The 24,753-nt window shown below is 36.6% G+C and overlaps 3 protein-coding genes across 5 annotated transcripts in view; all 3 read left to right on the top strand.

Annotated features, from left to right (window-relative positions):
* Positions 1 to 194: 194 nt before the first annotated feature.
* On the top strand, positions 195 to 5,047 carry LOC137944137 (uncharacterized). Its single transcript, XM_068789684.1, has 5 exons — positions 195 to 418; positions 4,089 to 4,203; positions 4,305 to 4,394; positions 4,484 to 4,582; positions 4,694 to 5,047. The coding sequence occupies exons 1-5, from the start codon at positions 351 to 353 to the stop codon at positions 4,793 to 4,795; spliced, it is 474 nt and encodes a 157-aa protein (XP_068645785.1). The 5' UTR covers positions 195 to 350; the 3' UTR covers positions 4,796 to 5,047.
* Positions 5,048 to 5,309: 262 nt separating this feature from the next.
* Positions 5,310 to 8,876, top strand: LOC137944653 (rubisco accumulation factor 1.1, chloroplastic-like). 2 transcript variants are annotated; one of them, XM_068790357.1, is made up of 2 exons: positions 5,310 to 6,284; positions 7,885 to 8,876. In XM_068790357.1, exon 1 carries the CDS (start codon positions 5,556 to 5,558, stop codon positions 6,198 to 6,200), a length of 645 nt encoding a protein of 214 aa, XP_068646458.1. In that variant the 5' UTR covers positions 5,310 to 5,555; the 3' UTR covers positions 6,201 to 6,284; positions 7,885 to 8,876. The 2 variants fall into 2 exon arrangements, with proteins under 2 accessions (XP_068646458.1, XP_068646457.1); XM_068790356.1 differs by having other exon boundaries at positions 5,310 to 6,368.
* A 1,191-nt stretch (positions 8,877 to 10,067) lies between these two features.
* Positions 10,068 to 24,753, top strand: part of LOC137944136 (actin-related protein 9) — a 36,142-nt gene continuing 21,456 nt past the window's right edge. The window contains exons 1-9 of one of the 2 annotated variants that reach the window (XM_068789683.1): positions 10,068 to 10,283; positions 10,366 to 10,438; positions 11,847 to 11,965; positions 12,089 to 12,148; positions 12,250 to 12,315; positions 14,025 to 14,142; positions 15,473 to 15,693; positions 16,055 to 16,172; positions 17,406 to 17,470. In XM_068789683.1, coding sequence (XP_068645784.1) covers positions 10,281 to 10,283; positions 10,366 to 10,438; positions 11,847 to 11,965; positions 12,089 to 12,148; positions 12,250 to 12,315; positions 14,025 to 14,142; positions 15,473 to 15,693; positions 16,055 to 16,172; positions 17,406 to 17,470 — 843 coding nt within the window. In that variant the 5' untranslated portion in view covers positions 10,068 to 10,280. Of the gene's footprint in view, positions 10,284 to 10,365; positions 10,439 to 11,846; positions 11,966 to 12,088; positions 12,149 to 12,249; positions 12,316 to 14,024; positions 14,143 to 15,472; positions 15,694 to 16,054; positions 16,176 to 17,405; positions 17,471 to 24,753 lie in introns of both variants that reach the window. The other variant, XM_068789682.1, reaches the window with a different exon arrangement.

The raw sequence follows: 24,753 nt of genomic DNA, 5'->3' as shown, positions 1-24,753 counted from the left end.
ATTTAAAGGGAGAGAAAGATCCCACTGGCTAAGCCGGTGGATGGAGCACAGCTGTCAGTTTGTTCTGCATTGGGGGTACTATGGTAAATTTTCAAGCCATATGGGGGCACATTATGTCAAAATAAATAAATAAATAATCTCTTATGCGTGTACGGAAAAAGAGACCCCGATCTTTCAAGTTTTAAATTTAGACTTCTTGGTCCCCGTCAATTTCCTAAAGTATTTCGCCCGGTCCCGCTCCTGCATCTCTGCATCGTTCTATCGAACCACCAGGAGCGAGAGGGATCTCTCTCTGTTCTTTGCATTAGGGATTTCGCGCGGGGGAGAGATCTTTTCTCGTCTCGTCTCCAATGGGTTTCATGTCTTTTCTCGGAAGGGCCCTCTTCGCCTCTATTTTTATACTATCGGCTTATCAGGAGTAAGAACGATGCTTTGTCTAGTTTCTATTAGTTAATCCGTTGTAATTTTATTTTCAGAGTGTACTTTAATTGATTTTTGCGAATCCATGGACTAAGAGAGAGGTTTAGTTTGGTTGCAACTTATATTGCGGATCATGTTCAGATCTGTTTTCAACTTCTGTATTTCATTTCCATTGTTATTTTCGTGCAAGAAAGCAGTATCGCGTGTTGTATGTGCATTGCGATCTGTGTGCTTGAAGTGTTTAGTTAATCGGAGTTCGGTCCTTTATGCTATGGAGGTTGAATTACTTTTGCTTGGTTTTTGCTCCCTTTTTCCCCCTTGTGACTAGTACTGTAATTTTGGGAAGGCAATGAAACTTCACTAGTTTTATTTGGCGTTGACCATTTTATATTATTTCATTGGTTCAACCTACCGGATATAGCTTTGAACTCAAAACTTTCTCCTTTGAGATTAAACTTTGTTCTTTGTTTAAGACTTTTTAAATATCTAAATTAGCATATCTAGTTGTTTACCTTTTCTCATGACTAAGGGAAAAACAAAAAGGGGTATTAAAGGCACTAGCTTTTGATACCTATTCTGCTCCTTGGGTTGGAATCTATAAGAGATGAAAATTTCTTGAGTTTTTTGCCAATGGAGCAGCAGGATGGTTAAAATGCTGAACCCATGTGCCTTGCTCTGTTAAAATCAGGGACTTGGCAGTAACTTTATCCAGGGTGGTGGGGTTTGAGGCCTGAGAGAGGAACCAACAGGATACTGTGTGGGGAGTGGTTTCAGATTTTGGGTTTCCATTAAACGACCTAATTTTTCACCTTTAATTAAACTTGACTGATTTTTCAAAAAATATGAGAGAAATAATGTGAAAAAGTCACTTAGGTACTGACCCATCTTTACTTTCATCTCTATTTGAAAATATTCATATTATTGGGAGTTAAAAACCGGTCCTTTATTTCCTATTTTTATTTTTTTTTAGTCTCAGTGAAAATTTAAAGTTAAGTATTCCAGTATATAATGAGATGTTCTTTTCTTGCATCTACGTAAGGGGAGATTTCAAATTATAATACCTTTCCTGTATATATTTGGGTAATTGGGTATGAAATGATTTTTACCCATACCGATTCCAATTAATAAACAGTATGTGGGTAAACAAATTTACTTAAATCTGTACAAGGGTAACTATTTATGTTCCATATACATTTATAAAGGGATGGTTGTAATGAAAGTATGAATAAAGGGTTAAAATTGCCAACCCCAGTCTTAGGAGTTCAAAACAGAGCCAAACTGCCATGCTTTTATTAAAAATAAACAAAGGTAGTTAAAAATATTTTTGAGGATATAGTCCTTTAAGAGCAGGGAGCAGATTGCAGATCAAATTAGTCATGAAGGCAAGGTGAAGACGAAAATCAAAGATGAAGTGACCAAGAGGAAGAGTTGAATGATGAAGCATTGACATCAAAGAAGGTCTTTTTGTTTCTTCATTTGGGTGTAAAGTGGATGAAGTTGTTTTTCTTCCACTAGCTTTCTTTTCTGTCTCTGACAATGTGGAGCAAAATAGAAAGGAGCAAGATGTGGTGAATTGAAGATTTATACTGAGAGGAGGGGATTGAGATGGAGAACCAGTCTTGGGGCAGGGTGCTTTATTTTTTTTTTCCGTTTTGGACAAGGGGAGTGGGAAACAGGCTTTTCAGCTGGGTGGGGCCAAGTTTATTAAATGTTATTAAAAGCATGCCTTAAATGCTAATTGTTCGTTGCATATGACCATCTGTTGGTGCCCTGATAGGTTTTTATATCAATATCAGGTACCAGAAAATCTCATATAGACATGCCAATTTGAGCAGTAGAAAACTGAAATTGTCATGAAACATTTGAAGCATGCCATATGAGACACCTCAGATTTGTGCATGATTTGTTTTACTTTATTTTTTTAAATGGAAATCTTGTGTCTGGTATGACTTGGTGATTTGGAAACCTTTGTGTCTTTTAAACTAATGTATTACATTTTTTACATGATGATTGCAGCTTTTCATCTTAAAGTAATAGAATGATATGTTGATATTCATATTGCTGTGTACAAGAAATCTAGTGCTTGCACCATAAGTAATTCTTTATTGAGGTAATAGATATTTGAGATAAGTAGTTCTCTTTTTTTGAGATGACATATTCACTAAACACTTGATTTTGGACACTAATTACTAATTATACTGTGAAGAATTTTTTCAATTTTCAAAACTAACTTTTCTGGTCTAATGAAACTTTAGTTGCTAACCAAAACATATGATGTTATAATAAACTGGAACACTGTGATATCTTTCCAGTGGATTCAATTTGATGTGGAGGCTATAGAAGGTTTTACAAGTAATAGTGGACACAAGAAAGCTGATAGAGGTGGATTCATGGTACAATGATCAAGGAGATATTACTTGCCAATTCACAGTAAAAGCAATTATTTCAGGAATCGAGTTTCTTGTTTTCTATTTAATGAAAACTCAGCATAGAAGTAAGCTTAAACAAAACTTAATCTGAAGCAGGAAAGAAGAGAATCGTGAATGTCTTGTGACTTGAACATTCTTTTCTCTCTCTCTCTCTCTCTCTCTCTCTCTCTCTCTCTCTCTCTCTCTCTCTCTCTCTCTCTCTCTTCGAACTCTTTGGTTGTGAACACGGCCAAAAGTTTAATGTTTAGATTGTCTTTTTAGTGAATACTCTTGTTTGTCATGTGCTTGGATGCTTATTTTTAGAAACAGGGGACTTCTGCCTCTTGGCAATGGGTATTTGTTGTGGAGATGCTTAGTGTAGTTGATGCCAGAAAAGATGGACAAAAGAATTTTTCCTTTAGTAAGAAAGTTCATTTTCGTTTGTGAAGAAAATGAATGTCGACTTCCTTCAATCTTATGGAACTGCTGACTAGCTTGGCAAGCTTGGTTGGTCAATGAAAGAAAAACCTAATAATGAAATAAGTAGGTAAAAATCATTACTCAGGTGACATTTACTGAAGGAGCATAAATGCCATATTGGAGTTGCACTACTTTGCAAGTTTTTTATCTGCCTTGTGCTTGTTCAATGTGTTTATGACAAGAAAAAAAAATTAAGTATAGATATGCCAACTTTCCAGATCACATTTCTGACTTGCAAACAAAGAAGAAGATTGCATCCAGGACTTCGTCAAGGGATATCACGTGTTCCTTTTCTTTAAATGAATGACGACAAGGTGTATCTGCCCAATGGACAGAGCATGTTCTGATTTGTGAAGCAAACACAAAAGTTGCCTCCAGTAGTTTGTGATCAGTATCAAACTGCATTGGTTGATATGCCTGCCCTCTATTGGCCTCCTTGAACTCCTAGTCCAACATATGGGTGTTAGGAGGAGCCATTTGCTGCAAAACATTTGCCTGCCATATGAGTTGCATTTCTCTATTTGAGAACTTGGTATTACTGGTCTACTTCTTAGAATCTGGTTTTCTGCAAAATCCACTGATTATGTTATCTTGGGATCTAGCCTTTCTTTTATATGTCTTGTTGTTGTGTATTCTTTAGTGTATCATCTGTTTTAGAAGCATGGATTTACCCGTGTTATAGCTGCCAAAAGCTGCATGTGTTTCTTTTCATTTATTGTTCAATATTTAGAAGAAAAACCTCCTGTTTTCCATGACTTACTTGTGATATTTTTTGCAAAGGTTTAATGAGTTTGGGCTTGATGGCGGGCCTGCGGCAAAGGCATTTAGACCCAAATATAGAATCTTTACAAAAAATGTGTCCTCTACTCTGGGCGTACAACTGCCTAAAGTAGAAGTAAGAAACCCTCTGCCATTTTCTTTATTTTTGAAATGATGGAAAGGCTGGTTAATGAAATTATATGGTATCATTTTCAATTTGATTTGAACACCTGGCAGATTAAACATTTAATTGCTGCTGGTATAGCCATGAAGGGAATTGGAAGCACTCTCTTCATTATCGGCAGCTCAGCTGGAGCTTCCCTCTTGGTACGTCTTGCTTATTGTTGTTTGAGTGTTTCTTTGATCGAAGTATTTTACTAATCCAGTTATTTGGAATATCTGTGAGCTTGGTTCAGCTTCTTCATTTGGTCTTTGTTACTCCCATTCTTTACGATTTCTACAACTATGATGCGGAGAAGCAGCAGTATTCACAACTTATCAACAAGTTTGCTCAGGTGCTTAAGAGTTGATTTGCTAAGTGTTTTCATTTGCCTTTATGTTTCAACGGATTTGGTTGAGTGTTTTTTGTTTTTGGTTTTTTTTTTTTTTTTTTTTTCTCCCTCCAGAATTTAGCAATTGTTGGTGCACTCATCTTCTTTATTGCTATGAAGAACTCCGTTCCAAAGAGGCAACCTAAGAAGAAGGTTAATAAAACAAAGACCGTCTGAGTATAACTGGGATAATGGGGCAGCAAGGATTCAATTAGCACAGATGATTCGAGGTGTTTCCGTGGCCTACTTTGTATGGTTGTTTTCCAGATATGTTCTGTATGTGTTTGGATTAATAGATCTGCTTTATGAGATTCTTGCTATGATCCAGTTTAGGACAATTTTCCGTCAAATTGAAGCATAAATGAGTCTCTAAGGTTATCCATTATTTGTAAATTCGTTAATTTATGAGAAACTTTATCAGTTCCTGGAGCTATTTGTTATTGGATATCAGTTTGAGTTAAATGGAAATCATCACTGAACTTGATTTAGGAGGGGATAGGTTGGGGACGTTAGAGCTGAAAAATCCTGCACATATTAGGAGACAGGGATGGGTTTCTCCAACTTTGACTCGCTATGGTTACAAAGATGCTTTATTGTTTTACTAAAAAAGAGATTTTCGCTAGAACAAGGTTATATGAAACGTTCTCTTCCTCTCTTTGTAATCTCCTCTCGCCCATGGTCCTCTTCCCTTCCCACCATTCACCTTTTCCACTCATTCTTCAACCCCGCCACCACCCGCTTGAAACCCCCCCTCCGCCTCCACCCTCCAACCGCTTCGCCGTCGCTTCCAAGGTCCGGGGATCTCTTCTCCCTTCTCTCGACCCGTAGACGCTCACGTTCTTCGACTCCGGCGGCGCCGAGCTCCTCTATGAGCTCCGCTTGTTGAGTAACACTAAGCGGGCAGCTGCTGCCCGGAGATTGGTTGACCGCCGTTCTGATGATTGTGGCGCGTAGGAACTTGCCCGTGCCATCAAGGACTTTCCCCGCCGGAAAATTGATCCCGTGTGGGAAGCGTTCTCGTACACTTCACCCGGAGATTGTCTCGTGTTTATGCATTTACGGCAGATTCGCGAGCACCGCAGCCGACATGCTGGCCTGGCTTGAACGTGCTGCCGAGGAGGCGGAGACGGACGCCGCTAAGAAACGGATTGTGGAGGAGTTGAGGAAGCTGTTGGGTGGGGGAGAGAAGGAAGCGGATGATCCGGCGAAAGAGATTGTTAAGGTTCCTGTCGTAAGGCTGAAAATCGGGGAGGTGGCAGAGGTCACCTCGGTCATGGTTTTGCCAGTATGCGAGGCGAATGAGGGAGAAATTGTGGAGGCTCCGGATTGTGGGGCCCAAGGGAAGTTTGATGTGTGGTCGCAAAGAAAGGGTGGTGTTGCCAGGGTGGGAGCCTTTGATGATTACGGGACCTTCTACATTGGCTGTGTCATTTGCCGATGCAAGGGTCTTGCCATGGAAGGCGAAGCTGATAGAGGGATGAAGGAAGTGGGGATGGACGATGGATTCTATATGGTCTGTGGAGAGAATGGGACGTTGGCAGTGGAGAGAGGAGTGATACTGAAAGAGAAGGGTGGAGAATAGTTTAGCAGGAGCGGTTTTGGTGGTGAGGCCACCAAAGGAGGAACAAGATGATCAATTATCTGATGAGGACTGGGAATAGTGAAGGTACTCAACAAGTTGTTTTTCTGCAACGTTTTAAGTTCTCGATTTTCTCACTCTTACAGAGAAAGGTTCATCTGGGAGGAGTAGGTTAGTTCTCATCGTTTTGGTCTTGTGACTTGTTAATATGTTGTTTCATACACCAATGGACATCCTTTGTTGATTTTCATAGAGGAACGAATGATCAGCATCTGTGCTATATATTTCTTTGTGGCAATCACTTTTATTGGAGAAGACACAATCTTATTTCATTAAATCTTATATACTATTAGTTCAGTGATCTGTATTGAGTTCATTCCATAGAGGAGTTTTATTTACATGTGTTTGGCACTTCCAGTGCCTGTAGTAGGATTCCGTCATTGCAAAGACTATCCAATTTTGAGAAAATGCCAGATGATGACACTCTTTTTTGATAAATAATGTCATCCTTAGCCAGATTATCAGTTTAAAATGAGAGGTTGGTTGTACAGTCTCCAGATTGTTTTGCTTGCAAATGCAACTCTTTTCATTTACTAATGTCAAGCTTATTTATACATTTAATGAGGGTGAGATCTGCTAATCCATATGTACTTGCATTGGGTTGGTGCCCTCCAATCACATGGAGAGGGTGAATGAGACCAATTTCTCCATGTAGGATGCTATCTACTATTCCTTTTTTCGTGATTGGAGAGGACCAGCTCCATTGCTAGTACATGAACTTGCAGATTTGATCTCCATTTAGTGAGAGTTACTTCTAGTGGGGAGACTAAAGTGGCTTATTTAGTTGTACTGAAAACTAGAATATATATTGATTTTTAATAAAGAAAATTTGGATGGCCTTTCTCTATGCTCTTGCATAGGAAGTAGGCTTTCAGGATTCCTTTTTGGAAGTAGCTGCTATTCAGTATTGCTGTTCAGTGAACTGCTAGAAGTTTCTAAAATAAGCCAAAAATTATAATTCCTTAGAATCCCCAAAGTTGGGTTTCAGCACAAACTTGTTTGCCAGGCCAACTTGAGACCATGAAATTCATAGCAAAGGAATAAACTAGTCCATCAGAAATCTGGCCAGTTTGCTCTTTCTAGTTTTTCAGAACTTGTGGAGGGATTGAGGTTGCATCCTTGACCCATCAAAGTAATGCCTAAATTCCCTCAAGGGACTAATAGAACACTATGAATACTGATATGCTCACAAAAATGTTATCATTTTATTTTACTTGTTTCTGTTCTCATTCATATAGTATATGTTTAACCATTTTCTCTTTCCATCGATCAGTGGAACACTTCATGAGAAGTGGCTGCATCTGTTGTAGCCATATGGATGGAATATTTTTTAATTTCAAGGACTGGATATCTAATGATAATCATGAAATCAAGAATATTGATTGGGTATGACAGAATTGTTCTGGTTTGCCTCATTTATTTGATGGATGCCTATTTTCGAGAATGAACATCTTTGATATTTAAAATACTTTTCTGTGCTGTACTGGGTTTCCACATCAGAATACAACAAAGATTATATTGATGACTACAAAACCTAAATATATGTTTTCTTTTGCGATTCAAGAATTTGTTTCAACAATAGCATGTGAACTTATTTTTGATTAATTGAGTTACTTGTCCAATTCAGGAATCTTCAATGGTGTAGTCCATCTGAATGAAAATAAGGAGGCTAAATTTGGAGCTTATACAGTGTGCTCGCAGTTGAGAGTTCTTGCTGGGTGGCTTTTTATGTAAGAGGGTGATTTCTACAAAACAGTCAGTTCCAGGAATTCTCAGAGTATCCATCATCCTAGAATCAATATCATTCTGTGACTTGACCTGGTTAGACCCAAGGCTTGCTTGTATGTTGCAAAGGCTGTAGACAATCCTAATTCCTCAGTTCTTCTATTTCCTTCATGCATGCGAGAAAACATAAATGGAGCATTTCAGGGCAAAAGAGTTTGAAGACAGCCCAGGACTGCGTGCAATCCTGTGAACTCCTCTGCTCTACACGATTGGAAGTTCTGTACTGAGCTACAGAACTAAGCACATCAGTTTTATGTGGTTAAGCACGGAATGGTTGAAAATGAGCCTTCATCTGTTGCTCCGTAATTCATCATATTGGTTGTTGAATTGACTTCGTTCCAGCACTGGGTGCCTGATGTTTTAGTTTCTTCTCTTGATCAGATGAACTCTGTAAAATAGAATAAGAAACTGCATGTTAATGGCACTTACACTGTTACAAGCTGCAGGGTAGTGAAAGAAGAGACTATTGCCGTCACTATCTGTCAGCTTTTAAAACAGGCTCTTGTATCCAAAAGGCTGTTTGATGAAAAACTGATACAGGTTCAAGTTACTTCTTAGAGGCCATAAACGTTGAGCAACTTTAAATTTGAGTTGGTTGGATTTTGATATGAGGAAGAAAATGAAACACGAAGTATCGTCCAGTGGCACCTTGAGATGAGAAGTTGCATCTTCTACTTGCTCATCAATATCCACCTTGATCAGGATTCTTGTATGCATGAGTGTGTTTATGTTGCTATGTTGTTGTTGAGGTACAAAGGACTTGTGAGTACAAAATTACAAATTTTAGTCCTCTTATTCGATCTCCAAATGTGAACTTGATGTGTTTTGTTTAACTTGACAAGCAAATTGTAACCTTCTTAATTGACTAATTTCAGATTTGGCATTAGTTTTCACTTAGTGCTTGATAAGAAAATTTGCTCCTATATTGTGATAGGAGCCAAGACTGTAGCAAACTAGCTACAAAGATGATCGTTTATTGCTACTTTGATTACAGAAACCACACAAAAGTTCAAAGGAAATTTGAGGATTTTGATGTTTTCCAACCACTCTTCTCACTTGATGGATATAGTTTTTTCACAAATTTCTTTCTCACAGTTCTTCTTAGATTTCTCTTTTTATCTTTAAAGTTTACAATGAACTTTTATTTATAGGGGTGGTGAAGATGGTTCAACCACTAAGCGTTTCTTTCCCTAATCTTCTCTTCTATCCTTGACTAGGTCCATATACAAGGGAATAATGTTACATGGCAAGACTTATTCTCCATTTGATGAGGATGTGACACCTCACCTTATCTTTTGCCACACACCGCTTATGTGCCACCCCTCTTGCTTAGGTAGACTTTTCATGCAATACCAAGTGTCACCTTTTGTGCCACTTAGTTACTTATGTAGCACTTAAGTAGTATCTCCTTTTAATTTAATCTTAGTTGTGGCTTTACATAATCTGCTTCATCTTTTAATTCGATCTTAGTTGTCGCAAGACTATTGATCAATGTCGATGATTCGAAGCGTTGATCAGGAGTCCATAATTTATTATAATTTTAAACATTTTAAAAAATGTAAAAATTTATAATAGAAAAAAAAGGAATGGATCCAAATCCATATGTTTAGACACATCAATTCTTTATTTAACAAAAATGATCAATTAAGATGTTTTTGCAATGATTTAAATTTAAAGAAAATATTTTTGTGATAAAAAATAATATCATATGAATTTTTAGAATTTAAAATTACATAAATTTTTTTAAAAAAAAGAGTTTAGTAGAATATTGGATATAGTTGTAATACCCCAAAAATATTTGTAATAAATAAAAAAATTCCTAAAAAAGATGTGTGAAATAAAAAATATTTAGAAAATAAAGTTTGTCTACATAAAAGATTGATTTTCAAAAAATAAAATTTTGTCACCTTATCAAACCTACAATTAACATTGAGGTAGGGGCTTGAAGAAGAGAATATGGAAAAGAAAAAGGAGGATATTTAAAGCGAAATAGTGAGAGAGTCGATTCAAGAAGGGTGGGCAATTTACAAGTTCAGGGTGCTCTTCCCGCTCTCTCTTCATCGAGCATTACTGCTTCTAATTTAGCAATTTCTTAGGCGGAGAGTAATTAATCTACTCAAAAGGACGTTTTCTGTTTTCGGGCGAGACTGGAGAGAACTAGAATTTGCTTCCACTGCGCACAACAGCGGAGGCTCCTCAGTACCAAGTGAGGCGGTGACAATTCATTGCGATTCCGTCATGGTGAGGAGTCTAACCCAAGGCCAGTAAGAAGTTTCATAGTCGTATTTGCGGTAGAATGTATTTGATTTTCTGCTGCTTGCAGGATTATCTCAAGTCTGTCGTTCCATCACAATTAATAGCCGAACGAGGCGCCAATCTCGTTGTTATTAATCCAGGTACGAAACCCTAATCGATGCTGTTGCTAACTTGTCATCACTAGTTCCCCTGAGGGGCAGGTGAGTAGTTCTGTTGAATTATGGGGAAAATTAAAGTATTTTTGTTGAAGCTTGCGTAATATTTCTCCTGTAGCGTGGACCGCAGAGAAGGAATTTTTGTTGAAATTGGTGGTGGCTTCAAATCAGTTCCTACTAGAGCTGTGGTCGGAGGCTTAGGAAAAAGAGAAACTATAAAGATAGAAGGATACTGAAAAAGATACTATGAAGAGAGAAAGAGACTATGTTTTTACTATGAGAATAAACATTTTAGATGTTCTAATTACTATAAGATAAAACCTTTTGGTAGGAGCTGATAACATGAAATGGGCGATATAATATGTTAAGCTCCAGTTGACATGGTGTATTTCTGGAACTCACGAGGTGCCCTTGTTTTAGGAAATTAAACCAGCTCTCTTACAGTGGCCATGGATTGAACCGATTCAACTTCCCTTTTGAAGTTACAAGCTTCTAAACACCTTTACTTTCAGTTGAGCAGCAACTTCAAACATTTGTAAATTTTGGAAGAATCCAACATATTCGCACCTAATATATTTACGTAGAGAAAGGAATTAGGGGAACCAACAAAGCAAATAACATTGTGGAATTTTTACATGCTATCTTTTTAATCTTCTATTAGTTCAGGTAATGAAAGGGAAGAAAGTCTAAATTCACACTTTAAGGGATGAAAGTGTGAAAAGGCAACTACTTTAACAGAATACATTCAACATAACTGTTAGATGTTGATTGGAATTGCTTCTTCATTAAAGTATCTCAATGTTCAAAAAAGTAAAAAAAAAAAGGGGGGCAGGAATTAGTGACACAGTTTAGCATCTTTTTGGGTGAATGAACAGGAAAGTCTAGAATATGAAATCATTGGTAGATAGAGCGGTCTATCCCATAAAATAGCCAATTCATGTGATCTGCCCATTTCTGTTTGAATGAGTTTGGACAAGAAATCGGTCAACTCTATTGATTTGAATTCACTGATGTTTGATTTTGTGCAATCTTATCCTCATCTAATTTTTTATTGTTTAATAGAATAATTTTTTGTCTGAAAATATGTGCGCTGGGAATTCAATTTTGTTTGACTATGTCACTTCAAGATCTTAAACATTACCTGTGCTTTCAAAGAACTCGTGCCTTTAGTTCTTTGAAGAGGAGACTTGGGTTATTGAATGGATTTACTTCTTCAACATAGAACTCTTACCAAAAATTTCAGTGTAACATTTGTAGTGCAAGGATGAGTTGTTTGACCCCAATGCATTGGGCAAAACATGCCCAATTCTCTTATTTGCAGTTTTGAGTTTTTTATGTTCTGTTTTGTTATGGAGGTTTATAGTGCTTATCTTATGAATCTTCATATTTTAAGGTTCTGGAAATGTTCGAGTTGGTCTTGCTCATCAACAAAAACCCTTGAATGTGCCTCACTGCATTGCTCGATACATGAGAGAGTGGGACCAGGGTTCAGAGATAACCGTTCAGGATCAGGTGATATACAAAACTAAGCTAAAGTCTTCTATAGAAGATAAATGCAGGTTTTGTTGGTTGTTGTGCCCATGAATATCTCTTCTGATTTGAGGCAATTTTGTGCTCCTACTGTTTTCTTGTCAGATTCTTAATTACCAACTATCACCTGCACAACACTTAGAGCGTGAGAAAGCCTATGACATTGTAAGCTAATTGCTTCATCTAATGCTTTTATCTGGGGTTCCTTTTTCTATAAAGAAATAAGGATTGAATATATTAACTGTTTTTTTTGGGTCTAATTTCAGATTGCCTCAGTGTTGAAGATTCCATTTCTGGATGAAGAAACAGTCAACAACTCTTACCCTCGCAAAGTATGTAAAAGTCACTAATCTCGTCTGCCATAATGCCATTACAATCCATGCTATAGTAAATCTGTCTTAATTCCAAGTTTCTAGGCTTAATTTTCTACTACATGATTTTGTTGGAGACTCTTCGTCATTTGTAGTCTCCAGGGCATTTGTACCAATAGGTTTATAATGATACAAGTTATTTTAGGGGAAAAACTCCATTTGAAGAGATTTGAGTTTAGTTGCATCTGGTACTCATCATGGGCTACTTTGAGGACTTGATTAGAAATTCCAAACCAAACCTGAGCGTCGTTTGCAGTCTTCAGTTAATTTTCTTATTCAAGTGAAGGAATTAATATATTTTGGTTATTGATAGAATTAATTTTTTTAGGGATTCTTTCATTTTTTTATTTTTTTTGCATTTTTTGCATTTTTTGCATTTTTTGAAATGGTTCTTTTGCATGTTGATGATATCTAAAAACTTTTCAGTTGCAAGGATAATAGAGGTGCTGTACCCATTGATTTACATTGGATTACAAGGTCTTTTGTCATTAAGTCTGACATAGAGAGGCTGACTGATCAGGTTCAAGCGTAGAAGTTACCATTTACCTTTGATGCTAGAACGGAAAATGCCAGGAGATGTTCTGGAAATCATAGTGGAAATGTATTAGGAGCATAGCTTATATGTTTGCTTTCATAATGTGCCGATTATTATTTTTTAATAATTGTCATAGTGTTGGCTGCATTTGCTCATTTGGGAAATGTATTGAGTAATCTAAGATGATAGATCACTTTCCAAAAAAATTAAAAAATCTAGATGATAGATCTACACATGGATCCTCCATGTTGAGCTTAATCAATGTCAATTTTGACGACCATGCATCGATGAATTTCAATATTTTCCTTTGGAATTAAATTCTTTTAATATCTAGGGTGGTTGCTGTGTTGTATTAGATGTTATAGGATTCAAGTACCTCCCTAACAGTGAATCTAGTATTAATGGATGTGGAATTACTGTAACACTACAATTACTATTGCAGTTAATGTGTTTTTCTCCCCATTCTTGTGAAATTTCATTCCTTTCTCCATTTACAGGAAAAATGTTCTGAAGGAGAGATAAATTGTCTTCACCTTGCTCTGCTCATCTCTTTTTTTTTGTGTCATTGACAACAGATCCATCCTACACACATATTATTCAATGAAACAGATATGAATAATGCTCATTTCTATCGATTATATAGATCTATAGAGGGGTGTTTTTTTAATTAAAACCCTCCCTACATAAGTATAAAGGAAAACCTCTGATTTGTCATCTTTACTGGTAAGGAATGTCAATATTAAAGGTGGAACCAAGTCCGTTCCAAAATGGCTCGCTGAATGGGGGAGGCCTTTTTCCCAACAAAGGCCACAACAATTTCAAATGCCACTTTAAGAAAAGGTAATGCAATTTCAAACACGCTAAATGCCCCTATAATATCATTTAACAAGAAAGACCTTATGTACTGATTTTGTCAAACCACTATGCAGAATTTAACATATTTATACAAGTTAACTGACTAAAAGCTTGTAGAATGAAGTCGTCTGGATATAAAAATAGAAGTACTTTAAATTTGATTTGGCTTTTGAGATTTTCATGTGCAAGGGATATGTGAGTCAAATGCCTTCATACTAGGCAGTACAAGCTTCTTCTGTCAAAGAAGAAAAAAATCTAAAACAATATTCATATTTTGCAGATGGGACGTGTTGATGGTCTCAATATGTCCAGCAGGAATGATTCGGCTTTTACATGGGCCAATGTGACTGAGAAAATTTCTGGCACTTCAGACAATAGTAATGCTGGAAACACTTCTGGTTTGTTCAAATGCTTCAAAGTTATTGTGTCTTGCTTCTGTAAATTGTCTATATTTTTTGTGCTCAATGGGGGATATATTATTTTTAAATATTGGATCCAGGAGTGCTAACGGTATACAAACAGAACAGAATAAGCTATTCTGTATACTGTTCCATTTTTATTCACGATAATGGTATATGGTATATCGGCATATAGAATCACCTATTCCATATACCATTCATTTGCCTATTTATCGAATGGTAGAACCAGTAATCAGGTAAATAAATGGAACAATAATAAAATAATTTAAAATTTTATAAAACCATAAAAATACAAAAAAATCATGTTGTCATATACACAAAAGCTTGAACAATGTCAATTCTAATATATAACCAAATATTTATGAAAAGGCACTTTAATCATGTTTTATCTCAACACACATTCACTAAAATTTCCTTCTGAATTACTCTTATATATATATTTGGAAAATCAGTTAATAGGGTATGGAATGACTCTTACCCATTTCCGTTCCATTTAGTAAACAGTAAACCCATGCAACTTCCTCATTTAAAACTATCATATTTCCCATTCAATTTTTTTTTTCTCAAACGGTCTGCTAAACACTTGTTATAAAATTTCCTTCCTTTTCAAAAAAGAAAAACTTATATAGCGTATGCAGTGGTGGTGGAATGCCATTGATTCCTCAATTTAATGTTTAGTCTTAATTGCTTAAGGAATCCATAATATTGCTCCAATTTTCCCATCCCCTGCATACATGCTCTCGTGTGCAAGCTGTCATGATTCAATTCTCCCAACTGTTAAATTTAGGTTCTTTTGAAGTCATAATTTCCTGGGTAATGGGCTACTCCTATTGTGTCCGTTAGACCGCCACTATGAGTATGTTCAAAATTCGTCTGGATTTCTACCAGTTGTTTTGGTTTTCTTAGAGCAGGTAAAAACTTCCATATCTGAAAATGGTTTGGGATTTGTTGGTTTATAAGGTTGGGAAGTTGTCTTGAGTGGTTAGTTATTTTGAGTTAGAACAAGGTCCAATCTTCACATTGGTTCTGGCCTAGGTTCAAGCTGAAGTTCCTTTGTTTGTTTGTTTGTTTGTTAGTTTCCCATCCATATAGTCCACGTTGCAGGTTCATCTCTCTTTTTTTTAAGACCTGGACATGAGAGGGGGTACTGATGTGGGTAAAAAACTCCCACTTCTGAAAATGGCTTGAGATTTTGTTGGTTTATTGGGCAACTATTTGCTTTTGAATGAAACTGGATCCTCAACAAATTATCTATATCATGTGGTAAGTTAATCACTCATTATTCTTATCTGATGGATTATCTGACCAGAATCCTTGGTTGAGCAATTGGCGAATAAAGATGATAAAGGTGTATCTCTGGACCAGCCTGAAAGTGTTGATGACAAAGAGCCTAATCATGAGCAGTATAAGTTTAGAGATGTTATCTTTGGTGAGGAGGCTCTTAGAATTTCTCCGAGTGAGCCATACTACCTTCGTCATCCTATACGTCGAGGACACTTTAATATTTCTCAGCATTACACTATGCATCAGGTATACTCTGTTACTCCTGCTTCCCATATAGTCTTGATTTTGTTTTAGGTTCTGTTTAATCTTGTCATGTTTGATGGGCTAAAACCTGCAGCAGTTCAGCAAGCTTGCTGCATTACTGAAAAATTCAGGCATTGTGCTATTTATTAGCTTAAGCTTAAGACTTTGATGCTTAAGGCCTGCAGCCATTTAGCCCATCCTGGACTTGACTTATCCTGACTTTTGACACCTTTATGGTATTTCTCTGATTGCTGTTCTTGTCCAAGAATATCTATCTGCATTCAGTTTATCTTATAGCTTCTTTTTCTGCTTTCTTGTATTTTCCTCTTCTGGGCCTCAATTGTGCTTCTAAACTCGACTGTAGGTGCTTGAAGACCTCAGTGCAATATGGGACTGGATTTTGAAAGAGAACCTGCATATTCCTTGTGAAGACAGAATCATGTTTTCTGTTGTTCTTGTTGTGCCAGAGACATTTGATAACCGTGGTATGATCATGTGTCTTGATGACATTTTCTTGTTATTTATCTCTATTATGTACAAAATTTCTTTAATTTTTGTTTTTTTTGTAGTTTTAGGTGCTATTATGTGGAAAAATTTCTTTATCCTTTTGAATCTATTTATTTTGTCTATGACAATTGGAAACCAGGCAAAGTTGGCTGCACCCAACTCTTTTTGCCCTTTAAAGAGTCATAGTACTTACAAAATTGCCCCTTCATCTTATGCACAAAATGTTTTTAATGATAAAAAATTATTAAAAAACTTGAAGTGATATTAATAAATTTGAAGTGGTATTTCAAAAAAATAACTGAAGTAGATGCTAATCATGAATGAATTGGATATAAGAGTCAACTACAGGAAGAAATGACATTTACGCCAAAAGCTGTTTATCTAAAGTGTCTACTACTCAATGGGTGTGCCTAATTTACATTGACTTGTCTCAACATTCCTTTTGTTATCTTTATGTACGTATGTAGAAACATAAATAAACTGATGGTAGAGAGTATTCTATATTGAGAAAACCAATTGTCGTTTAGATTTTTGAGCAGAAATTAAATAAATAGAGAGAAGTTGTTCTATAGTGATGGAAATCTGTCAAGAATATGAAACTCATAGTAATGCCTATTTTTAAAAGAATAAGTTCTCTGACACATCCGTGCTAATAACTCATTCGAAAAATATGATAATGTAAAATAATGCAATAAGGTGGATTGAGAGGGAGGAAGAGAGATGGCTGCAAGAGAGCAAAAGAATCTCATGGTTAGGGTTCTGATCGACCTCTAACCCTTATTTATATTTTTAAGCTAAAAACATGAGGTACAAGGACCATTATACCCTCCCATATAACTCCTACATTACACCTCTTACTTACATGAAACTTGAGCTTTATAAATTCTCAAACATACTGAATAAGATAAGACCATAACTAGGAAGTGTAGACTTTAAATATACCAAAAATACCCTTTACAATATTTTCTAACAGATAATAAATAGGTATAGAGAGGCTGAGAGAGTGCTTTTGAATAAGATTGTATTGTTGTCAGTTTTGGCAGTATCTTTTACTGTTTTTAATTTTTTAGTGAAGATTCTGAGTATCAGAGTATTTAAACTACTGATAATAAGGAAAATCATTTGGATTGGGAATTACAAGAAAAACCTGATTGAGTTTCTTGAGTTTAGAAGTGCTGGGATTTTAATTTATGTTTTTCTTTGTCCAGAAATCAAGGAAATGTTGTCAATTGTTTTGAAGGACCTGCGATTTGGATCTGCAGTGGTCCACCAGGTGTGTACATCTTTGTATTTCTACTACTTTTTTGAAACAGCAAAAAATAGTTTTCAATTAAAATAAAAAAAATAGTACAAAAGTGCCTATACGACAGGGAAACACAGTCAAGAAAATACAAAAGGCAAGTGGCTGTTAGAAGTTGTTATTTGAGTTAATTTAGTTAATTTAGTTTATTGAGTTTTCTATGAAAGTATTTTCCTATAGAAGGTAGATTCTGAGGGTTCATGGGTTGTAGAGACATGGATATTATTTTTAATATTGTTTAAATTATAAATAGGAGAGAGTGGTATGTAAACCTAATCTCACCCAACTCTTTTTTTCCTACAAATCCCAACATGGTATTAGAGCAGGTCATCTAGAGTCTGTAGGTTGACCTAAAGTCACAGAGATGATGGTGAAGTTTCTTCTCTGTTTTCATATGAGTTGAAGGTCTGTCTTAGTCTCTGTGCTTTTTTATGTTGTTAGGTTCACTTTAGTTCGTTTTTCGTCTCCGGAAATCTTTTTTTTTTGGCTTTGAATTCTCCCTGTTTCCTTAAAAACTTCGCTTTTATCTCTTTTCTAGCCCCATGGTCACTGTCCAGCTCTTGAACAGGCATTGCTGTTCATGAACAATGTCACTTGGTTGTATCCTGTTGATCAAAATCTTCATCGATGATGACACCAACGAAGAGATCTGCATTAACCAGTCTCTGCAGGCAATCAGAACAAACTCACAAAAGTCTTGACAGCATTTTTATTCTTTCCAGTGTATTTTATTTTTGAGTCTTTCTTGCTGAAGTCTTGATTCTGTCTCGTTGTCTTCTTGTTAATTTCTCCTTTGTTTGCTATTTTTTTCCCATGTGGTCTCTTTTTCCCTTAACTCTCCTTTGCATCCACCCGCATGCATCAACACCACCACATCTTCAAAAATACACCTTTTCTTCAGATTGTCCTATTCATCTGGAGCCTGTCCTTGACGTGCCAACCAGCACCCATCATGGTGGCAGCATTCGAACATCTTCATATCACCAAATTGGGTGGCTGTTGATGGTCATTGTTGCTGTGTTGAACTGGTGGTGTTGTGGTTCATGCCAAAGTGTTCCCTGCTGTGTTTGAATAGCTCTTGCTGTCAAATGAGAAACTGTGAGACACATTTTGTAACAAGCTTAAGCATTATGCTCTAGCTTGAGGGGGAGCATTAGAAGTTGTTATTTGAGTTAATTTTATTTTTATGTTTTCTACATTCCACGTTCTGCCAATCATTTGGCAGACACTCTGGCTAAGAAGGGTATTTCGCTCCAACACCTTGTTGTGGAGGAAGGCCCGCCTAGTTAGGTTTGTTTGTACTTTACTCTATCTTTTAATAGCTTATACACCACATTCCAATTTTTTTTTTTTATGTTTTCTAAAAAAAAATTTCGTATAAAAATTCTTAATATTATTTTAATTATAAATAAGGGAGAGGGGTTTGTAATGTGATCTCTCCATCTCTTTCTTCTCTGAAAATTCCAACAGAGGCTAACTAATTGTGGATAAGAAGTTGGGAATCCCTACAACAAGGTTTTATTGTGAAATTCCTTCCCTCACAAAGGAATCGACTGACTGCCTCCCTTGGATTGTGCATCCAACTCGTATACATTGAGTAACAATGTCCACACTCTTTAAAAAAAAAAAAAAAACTCTTTAAGTGTTGCTAAGGAGGAGATGAATGCTAAGAAATCCAACTTATCACCACTGCAAAGTCACCCTCTACCAAAATGCACTGCAAGAAAATATTGCAATTAATGAAGACCAAAAACAAGGACCTGAATTTCAGCCTCTATAGAATCTGTACACCTAAAAGAAGTTGAATATACAAGGAAGACTCTCCCCACAAAATCATGAATGACACCACTAGAACCTGTTGATCCTTGATTGCCTCTTGAGGTTATACTAAAATTTGATTTTTAACCATCCGAAGCATAGCAGTCACTTTATCCCTCCCCCCTCCCCAAGAAGTTTACAAAGTTAGTATATGGAGTAATCAACTTTCCTTGCATAATTGCATCTCTGATAAAATGACAATCAACTTCTTTATTTTTCGTTCTCTAGTGGAATACAAGATTGTTTGCAATGAAGATAGTAGCTTGATTGCCACACTTCATAACCATGGGTTTTGGAATATGGAAATCAAACTCAAGAAGAACAACTTAACCCACATAAACTCACTAATAATGTGAGTCATTGCTTTATATTCGGCCTTTGCACTTGACTTGGCCACAACTATATGTTTCTTACTTTTCCATCTTACTAAGTTACCCCCAACAAAGCAATAATAGTTGATACAGATCATCTAATCCATTTTACATCTGGCATAATCTGCATCAGAATATTCAAACACATCTATTTTGCCATTCTGAGTATACAATAGACCTTTTCCACGACACCTTTCAAATATTTTAAAATCCTCCAGGTAGCTTCTAAATGCACTTTCTGAGGATATTCCATGAATTGGCTCACAACTCCCATAACAAAGGATAAACAAGCTTGGTAATTGTAGCATAGACCAATTTACCTACCAAGCTTCTATAGCATGTTTTGTCCTCGAGAGTAGGACTCGTATCATGGAGATTATGGTTGATTTCCATGGAGGTGTCTACTGGTTTGGCACCCAATAGACCATATTCCTGTAGCATATTTGGCACATACTTTCACTAAGAAAGAACCATACCTCTTTTATTGCAAGCAACTTCAATGCCAAGGAAGTCTTTTGTCTGAAAGTGGTTGGCCAAGTGCTTTTTAACTTCTACAATGCCTTCAAGATCCTCCCTAAATTCAAGTTGTTTATTGAAGGTGACTCTTAAGACAATCATCAATCGGTGTTCAAAAGATAGCTCCCCCCCTTGGCGCCACTGGCCCATCACTGATTGTATTACTGACATTGTGTCATCTATTCATTGTAATTGGAATCTCATTCTTAGATAAGCCAATTCTTTGGCTGATAAATTGGCAAAATTTGGAACCTCCCAACAATCTCTTATTGTTTGGGAAGGTTTCCCCCCTTTATAATATGCTCGTTTGACCTTTTGTCTTAATAAAATTCAGCATCATTTAAAAAAAAAAAGATCCTCCCTAAATACTACAATATCATCCATAAATATATAACCAAGATAATCACACCAGTCTTCTGTTTGAGCACGAACATAGAGTGATCACAATGGCTTATGTAGAACTCAAGTTGTATCCCTACATTATTAAACTTCTTGAACCATGCTTTTGAACTTTGTTTATATTCATAGATAGCCTTCTTTAACCTACTTACCTCTCCTATCTCCTTTTGAGCAACATACCCAAGAGGTTGCTCCATATACACTTCCTCTTGTAGATCACCATAAAAGGTATTTTTCACATCTAATTGAAAAAGTACCCACCCTTTATTAACTACCACAAAGATCAATTTACGTATTGATGTAAGTTTGGCACAGGCGAGAATGTCTCAAACTCATGAACACCAAAGTTCTGTGTTTGCCACCTACTTTTGCTTTGTGTCGTTCAATAGGTCCATCAACATTATATTTGATGTTGTCCACCCAACGACATCCCAAAATAGCTACCATTGCTAGTGGATCACAAAGACTCCACAGTCCTCCATACATTAAGGCACTCATCTCATCATTCATAGCTTGTTTCCACTCAGGAGAGCACAAAATTTCCTACACTAAACAAGGAATAGTGGATGTTGACAAAGACATGAGAAATGATTTAAAGGACAGATAAAAAATCAAATTATACATATTATGAGATGGGATGAGAAGTTCAAGATTTTTTACCTTTCCATAGACTGATGAGTAAATTCAAATCATACGGCACTAGACCCGCAGGAAAAGTGGAAGATGATTGATCTATAGCAGAAAGCTTAGGAGCTAGAGCTTCTGGAGGTACAATAGATGGCAACTCACAACGAGGGCGCCAATTGTAGACTTGAAGAGGTGGAGAAGGACTTCTGACTGCTGCATCCAAAACTGCTACAGGAACAAGACTATCCATAGAAGGGCCAAATGATACTGGAGACTCAATAGAAGATGCAAAATATGGAGTATTCTCAAAGAATGTTACATGAAACGACTCATGTTTTTTGACCAAATAGGGTCATAACACTTGTACACCTTTTCTTGAACAAAATATCCCAGAAAGACACATTTAACGGATTGAAGTGATAGATTATCTAAACAATTACCCAACAAGTGTACAAAACTCGTACATCCAAATATACGAGGAATAACGTCAAATGACTTACAATGAGGTTTTAAAACTTACAAAGGAACATGACCATGCAAAACAGATGATGGTATGCAATTAATCAAGAAATAAGAAGTCAAAATTGCATCCCCTATAAAGATTTTTTTTAAAAATATGTATATATTAATAGACACCCCCCCCACTCCCCCCCCCCCCACACACACACACACACACACAAAGATTTAGGAATACTCATATGCAATGATAAAGTCTAAGTAACTTCAAAGAGATGTTTGTTTTTGCATTCTGCTACACCATTTTGTTGAGGAGAATATGTCCACAATATTTAATGAGTAATACCATGGGAAGCACAGAATGAATACAAGCACAAAATGAGTAATACCATGCAAATTTTTTATTGAGATTCTCCAATCCATTAAGTATGAAAAACATGAATACAAGCATCAAATTGATTCATTATTTTAGGAAAAAAAGTTTAGGAATACATAAAAAACTTCAGATTTCTCCCATTGGAGATAAGCCCAAGTTACCTGACTAGAATCATCTATGAAAGAAACGAAATACTTGAAACCAAATGGACTGGGAACCCGACATTGACCCCATACATCAAAATGAACTAATTCAAACATTTTGGTTCTACGACTAGGACTATCTAGGAAACTGTTTCGACGATGTATTTCCCAATTGACATGACTCATAATCAAAAGAAATATATGTTGGCGAGGACAGGACTGACGCAACGTAAGTGGTGATGGATGCCCAAGCGTAAATACCATTAATATGAGGAGTTTGTAATGGTAAGTGCAACAGATTTGGGAATAGAAACATCACCCAATGGTAGAGCCAGAGCCCTCCCTTCTTATGCCTGGAACCAATGGTCCTCTTCGTCTGCAAGTCTTCAAAAACACAAGTAAGGGAAAAGGTTTTGAACAATTTAAAAACATAGTGATGTGACTCACATAGTAAGAGGCTGATTGGAAATTTTGGAATAAAAAAAACTGAATTCAAGGATATCAGAGGAGTGGTATGTAGAGTTCCTTCGCCTAAACTTGAGAGGTAGATCTATCAACTAAAGTAACTTAGCTATGAATGAGAAGGATGAATGAACTAAAATAAGGAGGACATACCTGACATAGGGGTAGATGCCCCTAAATCAATTATCCAAGAGTGGGATATATTCAATGCTGTCATACCTGTGCTCGCCATTGTGACATTTGCTAAGGACGAAGGATTAGACTCAATGGCAGAAAAAGTGGTAGATGGTGTAGTCAACAAGCCAAGTTGTTGTAGTAGTTGTTGAATCTCATCATGTGAACCATTGTGAGAAGTAACATCTCTGTTCGTGATTATGGAATTCGCTCAAGTGGACTTACCGAATTTCTCCCAATATTTGTCAGAGGTATGGTTAGATTGATTACAATGAATACATTCTCAATCCCTTCTATCTCGAGTAGAAAAGTCTCGACCTTTGCCTCTGTTATTACTACCACAAAATCGACCCTCGGGATTACTACCTGATGACTAGACGTTAAGAGCAGCAACATCTGATAATCTAGCATCTTTTTGTGGTTTATTTACTACTGCACCTTATACCCGAACGACTCTGCTAAAGGTTGCTCAAGAGTAGCCACATCGTCATTGGCCAACAACTGAGCCCGATTGGCATCATATTCGGATCCTAAACTATTTAGAAACCTAACAACCTGAATCTGATTCTTTTCCTTATGAATGTCTTCAACATTCGTAGTGGACGGATGAAAGGTGCTGATTTCCTGTAGGACCTTCTCATTTTAGTAAAATTATTTGTCACTAATCTATCTCTTTGCTTCATTTTAAAATATTGGGCATATTGCTCATAAATCCGAGACAATTACTCTCTCGAGCCAAATGTAATCCAGAGTTATCCACATCTCTTTTAGCTATCTCACAACTCAAAATCTGGTCATTAAACCATGACTCATTACTGTTTACTAACCAAGTCATAACTTGATTGTCCTCTGCTTCCTCGTCTTTAGTAACTGGTATAGGGGGATCATCTCTAATGTATTTAGCCATCCTTCTAGCCTTCAAAAACATAAGAATGTATCTTGACTAATTTACATAGTTTGACCCATTCAATCTGATAGATGTAATCTGACTACGCTGAGAGTTGTCCTTCTAGCCATCTGAATAGATGTTATCCTTCTGCTGAGAGTTTGACCCAATTTACATAGATGTTAACTAATAGATGTTATATGAATTTGTTATCCTTCTAACCATATGAATTCTCAGTTGTCCTTTGGACAATAACTTGTATGCTGAACTTAGCCACCTGATTTCCCAAAAAAGATCACAATTCTATGCAAATAATGCCTTACTACACAAGAAATCACTTTTCCCAATTCAATTTACCTTGAGTAGGCCAGTGGCCCTCACAATTATAGGAGTTAGGCAATTCCACTCAACAGTACTCAACCAGTAATTGACACAGTCGTACTTTTCAATTGAGGTAGAAAATTGAATAAAAAACAGTCTAATTGCATGAAGGATGGATGATGCAGACCTTGGGGAGGATGACACAAGCCCTAGGTCGACTGAACAAGCAACAATAAAGCTAGGCTTCAAGTAGGATCCCTTAAAGGGCTTCAAAACATAGTAATCACTTAACTGAGTGTAAAAGTCATCAACCAATTGGTTATGGCCGGAAGAAAAGAGGAAGAACTTGAATTTTTACCCTACCAAACCACAAATTGTTGGGAGACCCTTCAATAGGGTTGCTAAATGGAGGGGAAGAAGTTTGAAAATTGAAGATCTGCCTAACACTGCCTCCACTGCTCTGTTACCATGTAAAGAAAGACCAGAAGAAAAGTTGAAAGAAGAGAGGAGGAAGCAGCAGCCTTGGCTGCATTGGAGTTCATGCTAGAAAAGCACGAGCTCCCTCTTTTTATTAAACCCTTAAGTGATAATTACAAAGGAGGACAAAAATGCCCTTAGTTACAAAAACCTCTATAACTCATAAAATACAACTCTGATTTGAATATACCAGATTTTTCTTTAGTTTGGGTAGATAAATCAACTAACAG

This window comes from Aristolochia californica, unplaced genomic scaffold, assembly GCF_029961685.1.
Source record: "Aristolochia californica isolate CCGP_79_NKW_82.1479 unplaced genomic scaffold, dmAriCali1.0.hap1 SCAF_11, whole genome shotgun sequence".
Classification (NCBI taxonomy): domain Eukaryota; kingdom Viridiplantae; phylum Streptophyta; class Magnoliopsida; order Piperales; family Aristolochiaceae; genus Aristolochia; species Aristolochia californica.
Note: the sequence above shows the minus strand (reverse complement) of the source record. Positions and strands in the feature narration are given on the sequence as shown.